We start from the raw sequence: 6,978 nt of genomic DNA on the forward strand, positions 1-6,978 counted from the left end.
AATTTTAATTGCTGTATTTATTCATTCATTCTTTGTAGTTACTTAATTTCTATCGATGAATAGCGCAGAAGAAGAAGAAAGCTGTGAATTCGAATTCATCTGCACCTGCAGCAAATTCAGATTCTTTTAGCGAAGAGAACAAAAGTTATGAATTTAGCAGCGTCAAGGAGCAAGCATTCCTTTGGACCGATCTTCTATTCCTCCGATCGTCAGGCAGTTGGAAAAATTTCTCGGAATCTTAAATCACAATCAATACGGCAGCGTTGGTATTTCCATCAACTGCGACCCCTTTGAGAAGATGGCCGCTTTCATGATATACAAGAATTTTGAATTTATATATATTTCACATGAAAATAGTAAAGTGAAGCAAATTGTGGATGTATATTAAATTTTGTAAATGAGATGCAAGAATTTAATCAAATATTAGTTGGTAGTTTAGTTTTACTTTATTCCAGGTAGAATATTATTTGTTAGTCTATGTAACAGGGCACTTTTGTCAACAATGATGTGTGGTGAGAGCAAACGACCTTATCGATGGCCTCTGATAGCCGGTAAAGGCATTTTTTCCTATGTCCTAAAAAATAATCAGGCAATGACCTTCGTTTCCAAACGGAAAAACTGAGGCACGGTGGTGAAAGCCTCGTGCAATAAAGGCTTTTTTGAATGATTGGATGGTTCCTCATCAAATATTTTTCTGCTGGCTTAGCAATTACTCGACACTCATGAGAAATTTGCTTGTACAATCTTGCACATGACTCTATTATAGGCTAGAAAGCAAGAACACAACCAGATGTACCAGACAAAATAGAGTGTACATTAGCTCTCTGAAAAATGAAGTATAACCGATAAATCTTGTATATAGTCACTCGAACGGATCGGGTCTAACACATGCCAAAGTACATCCACACTCGGATAGACTCTATCTATACAAGATACATATAAAGGTAGCCTATACAAAGAAATACGGATAAACTATGTCAAACGGATATATAGTAATTCGGTCAAAAAGGCAATCTCGTTCTCGAATATTTCGGAATGTTCTGAAGGGTTCCAAAACCTTCCAAAACATTGTGGGAGATTCCAAAATCTCAAGGCATATCCGTTAATCTTTCTGCTTTGGAGCTTTGGAGCGCCGCAGGCCGCTCCTTGGTGTCCCCTCTGTAAGTTGCAGCACACTCCTCGGTGTTCCTCGGCCAAAATTTCGGTTAGCAACACTTGTCACCTTTAAACCCTCTTTTCGAAGTCTTCATTGTAATTTCAGAACATTCTCATATTGTTTGATTTTTTTATTATTTAATTTTGTTTATCAACTCTTTTTAAACTTATTTTCTTTGGTGGTTAACGAGAAAGGTGAATCATCACAACAAAAAAATTCAGAAAAAAGAGTTTTTGGCCGCTTTGGAGATTGATCATCAAGTAAGAAAATGAGTTTGTTTTATTTTGTTTTTTTTTTTTTAAAATAATATGTTTCTTGAGCCATTATGGATTATTTCATGATTTAAAAAAATACAAATCGATTTAAGCATGACACATCACCTATAGAGGCTTCTTTTTTTTTTTTTACGAAAACCATTGTACTTGCTCGGGGAGGATTTTAAGGATAAAAGAGAAAAATAAAAGTGCAAATAATGAAACAAAAAAATTGCAAAAGTTTTGGAGTGTGTTTGGTTTGTATAGTTTTTATTTCAGACTTCTTTATTTGATTTTTTATTTATTTAACATAATATTTTTTTTAAGTAAATAATATTCTCTTCATCTCAATTCAGAATACATTTTTTTAAATTATTTTTTTTATGTTTTATTTAAAAGTATTTATTTTTATTTTTAGTAAAAATAATTATACAGTAATACCAAAATACTATTAATTTTTACGTGAATTACAACCATATCATTATGCATACAATAAATTTATCCATAAAAGCCAAAAAAACAAAAATATCAAAATCTTTAACACACTTTCATCCACCAATAAATTATTATTATTTGTTAATATAGTATAAAATTACAAAATAATAGTTTAAAGTGAAAGTGAAAACCATGTTTGTTTGTATAGAAAATCGTACAAAAAAAAAAAATTGGTTTAATGAACAAACAATATATTTTTTCGTCTCATCTTAATCGTCATTTATGTCCTATTTTTATTACTTTCATTTTTGGTATGGTGATTTCGGTGATACTATAATTTTGATTGTTTTCATTTAATCATTTTGCCCTAATAGTTTATTTATAATAATTTTATAAATGATATTAAAAAGTTAAAAGCTAAAGAAAAAATTGTGTGAATAATAAAAGATTGCAAATTATTTCTTTTGTAATTTTCTTTTTCTTTTTTTTTTTCGAATCAAAATACAAAACAAACACACTCGAAGTTTGTTCAATTGTATATAGTTTTACTATTTTTTGTTGTGAGTTACGAGCAATCGTGAAAATATTATAATAAATAATGTTTTTTTTTTATGTTTTTATTGACTTTTGTCTATTTTTTGTTTATTATTATTATTTTCCGTTCCATTTAATTTGTCTATTCTTTTCATATTCGTCCTACATAAATTGTATATTTCATTTTTTTGAAAATATAATTATACTCTTTAATAGCATTTTAAAATTTAAAATTTATATATTTTTATTTTAGTTAAACTATTTAGTCATCTTAATCTTAATTTATAATTATTTTACTCACACACTTCTTACTTATTTACTAATTACATCATACCTAAACTCCATGCTCAGTTAAAATGGACAAATTAACTGAAACAAAGAGAGTACAATAACCAAAATGTTCGCCTTGAGGGCAAGGAGAGTTCAGACTTCGAGATAACTGTCGCCAAAGTTACGAAGAAAGAAACAGACAAAAATATGTCGTTGAGTTAGCTTTGGAAGTAAATATTCTTTGTGCATTTTTTATAATCGATCTCTATGGTTTCCATTGTTTGCTTTATGATTTAATAAGAAGTTGTTTTTCAGCTGTTTGCTTGTTTGTATTTTTTAAAATATTTATTTTTATAAAAGTATATTATTTTATTTAATAAAACCGAAATTTAAAATTCAAACACATTTTATGTTCACAACGGTATAATTTTAGGTATCTTTGGCTGTCATCTTTATAGATTTAAACAATCATTGATTTGTGAAAGTGAATATCTATTACTCCCACGTCTCATCTATCTACCATGTACATGTCTACATTGTCCGCATCTCATATCACTTTTTTTTAAAAAAAAAAAAAATAATTATACACCTTAATCTTATTTTAAATTTTTAATTTAAATTTTTTAAAATTTAAATTAAACTAATTAGTTATTTATATTAGTTTCACTAATACATACATGAAAAGACAAATTAAGTGGACGAACAAAAATAGAAAAAATGGACAAATTAATTGAGACGAAACAAAAATAAAAAAAGTGAGACAAATTAATTGAGACAAAGGGAGTATAAAATACTGATACCAAACCCAAACTAAAGCAGATCCATAATATTGTCCATAAAGCAACCCATATATTCTTTGGCATAGTTTTGAATTTAAAATAAAATAAAAACGCTAAACCTTAAACTCAAATGACAACCAAAAACAAAACCTTAAATTTGGGTACTAAAAACTTCTCTTAAAACATTTTTTCGTAGTGCCTCTTGATCATCAATACAATTCATTATTTTGGCGAAATAAGAACACGATTATCTTTCGAAATCACAAAGTTTTGTTAGTACCCACAGAATAAAAAAGATCACAAATAACCCACATGTCAAAGTAGCCATCTTCAATCTTACATTATCCCAAATTGAGATCATTCCCAAAAATCGATATTGGATCATTCGGATGTGACCTTTTCCTTCTTCTCTCCCAAGTACCTAACAATATAGACGAGGATTAGTTGCGCTTGACTAATACGGATTCGGATTAATCATAATTCCATGTCAAGAAATGCGCAAGATTAACGGCAGATATGGTTTTGTAGGAGTGTTTGTTGTGCTTTACCCTTGACCTTTAGCCCACCGGGAGAGCTGATAAAGTTGCACTGTCTCGTTGGAAGCATGGCAGGCGAGTAGAAGATAGTTACGAGGCTGTACCATCCAAGCAAACCTCATGAACAGCCCAGAATACACGCACATCGCTGCATTGTTTTTAGGACGAGAAAAAGAAAAAAAGATCAGAGTATGTAAGAAACATAATGTTCAAGTGATTCGGCTTACCTGCAGTCATGTTGCCAGAAATCATTTCCGGAGGTTTTTTCATGTCCACGAGCCCCTGCAATTTCAATTAACGAGAATTTAGAGGTAATCTATTTTGAATATTGTATGTGGTGTAGAAGCTCACCGCAATCACAAAACCCCAATTTGCTACGGGACCCCAGAAGTGAGTTGTTTTGGGACCAACAGGGCTGTTCAAAAATGCTTTGAAGGAAGCCATAAATGTCTCGATTAGGATAAACCTGCATTTTGTAAGAGATAATTATGGCCTTTAGGGTCGGACAATAAACAAGAAAACAGAAGTTTCAGAGCGTATACAACGAAAAATACACGCCAGATTGTGTCACACGAGGTTAGATATGAGGAATACTTTCTCAGTTTACTGTCACAAACTAAGCTTCAAGAATGGTTTCTCAAGGTTACCTTACTAGAATAGAGCTTAGAACTTTTCTTCAAAAGATGCCGGAGGGCAGATTCAAGCAACAAAACATCAAAATGCGGTGAAACAAGGAATTATATATATAATTCTGCAAGTGAAATCAGTACATGATATACCTACCGAAAGTGATCATCTATATAAATGTCTATGTATCATTCAAGATCACGTTCTTGTAATATAGGATCATATCAAGTGTGATTTATCATATAGTTTCAACAAAAATGAACCCCAACAGATACGTAACATGGCGAAACACTACATAACACACAAGTTTCAACACCAACTAGCGAATAATAATCAATCACCTTAAGTAGGCTAAAACAAATTCACAATGTTTATAACATTTCTTGCAAATTGACCTCATAGACAGCAAAACAAACTTCAAAGCCCCAATTCAGGTTCTCAACCAAATCTTACTAAGTTAGGGTTCAAGCCAAATACTCCTTACAGCACACAATCAAATATTTTGGACTAAATTTTTATCTACATGTGATCCTTTGATACCAGTTTGTGAGTAAACTGCATCAAGCTCATCCAACCCATCAACAAAATCAACTAAACAACGATGAAATGAGATCTTTGGAAACAAAACTATCATTGAAATGGAAAAATAAACTAAATAACTTCAGCCTAGCTTGAATCTATAGCCTGGCATGTTATATTATGATATTGACAAAGTAATTTATCCAAATTATGCACATGTTAGATAAAACTCATGGCAAAATTAATGAAATAACAAAGCAACTGAAACTTTTGCCTTGAGAGATACTTTAAGAGATAAGATAATCCTTTTCCAATCTACCAAATCCATATGAATTAACGAACGAATAATCCCGAATGAGACACAAACTGAAATCAATCCAAAGCTAAAATACCTAAAAATTCCTATAATCGGAACCAACGTATAATCAATCAGAGTAAAGAAGGTAAAATAGTCCAAGCAAAGCTAAATACCTCAGAATCAAGTAACAATAAATCGGTTATCGTTCATGTTTTCCCCATCCAACATCCGAAGAACAAATTATACATAAATCTCTCCGGTCACACTGCCTTAAAATTGTGAAAAAAAAATAAAAAAATAAAAAAAATCGCGAGGAATTGAAATCTACAACAAATTCTTCGAATTGACCTAATAATCCAAGGGGTATAAACACTAGTGCACATTCAAATGCGTATCCGGTAATTTACAGACAGAGATCTCACCTTGAAGAATTTCGATTTGCGATTGAGAGGAGTGCAAGAACTGCGAGGGCGCCCGGGAGAGATGATTTGCTCTAAAAAAGTCGCGTCTGGTGGCTGCGATAGACGAAAATTTTAATTGAACATTAACAACAACAACAACAACAACAATAATAATAATAATAAAAATCAATTTTTTTTTTGTCAATATAATTAAAATTTCTCAATTTTGTTTATAATAAAAAATTGATTTTTTTAATAATAATAATAATAATAATAATAATAATAAAATTTTCTATTTTACTGTTTTATTTACTTCCTCTACTCTCCGTCCTTCCATATTTAGTAATTATATACTCACTCAGAAAGTATACATATTTATATTTTGAGATGTCCAACTATAAAGTAAATATTCCATTAAATACTTACTTTTTTCCTCAAATACTTTACTTTACATCACATTATTACTTTTACACCAAAAAATAAGGGCAAAAATATCATTACACTATTTTTAACTACCCACTATAATTAAAATACTATTATTTCTTAAACACCGCGCCAAAAGTAATTGTATACTTTATGAGTGGACGGATGGAGTATCAATTATTTTTATATCCTTTAGTCTCTCGCAAATTGTCTGTTTTTTTTTTAAAAAATATAATTATACATTTAAATTATATTTTAAAATTTATAATTTATAAATTTTTATTTTAGTCAAATTTTTTAGTCATTTTTTAAATTTAATTTCTATTATTTTTATTATATCATAATTATTATTACTAATACATCTTTTAATTACTTAGTAATTATGTAATACTTATTGTCTTGTGGGACAGAGATAACTAAATAATTTAATTAAAATTAAAAAATTTATAAATTATGAAATTTAAAATGGAATTAAAACGTATAATTATATTTATACAACTTATATGAAACAGACAAAAATAAAAAAAATAGAAATAAATTATATAGGATGGACGAAGTATTATTTTTGTATATTTATCCAAGTACATATTCCTCCATCTCATTTGAAAAAAGCACTTTGAGATTATATAATAGATTAAAAAATAATAATAACAAACAAAAAAAGTATTTTAAATTAGGACGAAAAAATATATTTATACTAATATTAAAATATTACTCCTTTCGTCGCAGCTAAAGTGTCCAAGTTA

General features: G+C 29.4%; 1 protein-coding gene and 1 long non-coding RNA gene across 2 annotated transcripts; one reads left to right on the top strand and one right to left on the bottom strand.

Moving 5' to 3' along the window:
• The first annotated feature begins 739 nt into the window (after positions 1-739).
• On the top strand, positions 740-2,990 carry LOC127262732 (uncharacterized). Its single transcript, XR_007841236.1, has 3 exons — positions 740-1,204; positions 1,351-1,416; positions 2,731-2,990. It is a non-coding gene; the product is annotated as an uncharacterized LOC127262732 (long non-coding RNA).
• A 470-nt stretch (positions 2,991-3,460) lies between these two features.
• Positions 3,461-5,960, bottom strand: LOC127262730 (mitochondrial pyruvate carrier 1). The gene is made up of 5 exons (XM_051291529.1): positions 5,831-5,960; positions 4,316-4,430; positions 4,192-4,246; positions 3,977-4,112; positions 3,461-3,849 (listed from the first exon to the last, which is right to left on the bottom strand). Exons 2-5 carry the CDS (start codon positions 4,406-4,408, stop codon positions 3,810-3,812), a joined length of 324 nt encoding a protein of 107 aa, XP_051147486.1. The 5' UTR covers positions 4,409-4,430; positions 5,831-5,960; the 3' UTR covers positions 3,461-3,809.
• Positions 5,961-6,978: the final 1,018 nt, after the last annotated feature.

Source organism: Andrographis paniculata, unplaced genomic scaffold (assembly GCF_009805555.1).
Source record: "Andrographis paniculata isolate CXL003 unplaced genomic scaffold, ASM980555v1 Contig66END, whole genome shotgun sequence".
NCBI lineage: Eukaryota > Viridiplantae > Streptophyta > Magnoliopsida > Lamiales > Acanthaceae > Andrographis > Andrographis paniculata.

What these genes read in the sequence shown, in the direction of transcription:
- LOC127262730 (XM_051291529.1), bottom strand. Translation starts at nt 4,408, where the DNA reads ATGGCTTCCTTCAAAGCATTTTTGAACAGCCCTGTTGGTCCCAAAACA. An exon ending in ATTGGGGTTTTGTGATTGCG is followed by an intron (nt 4,247 to 4,315) that starts GTGAGCTTCTAC and finishes TTGAAATTGCAG; the next exon opens with GGGCTCGTGGACATGAAAAA. An exon ending in TTCTGGCAACATGACTGCAG is followed by an intron (nt 4,113 to 4,191) that starts GTAAGCCGAATC and finishes AAAACAATGCAG; the next exon opens with CGATGTGCGTGTATTCTGGG.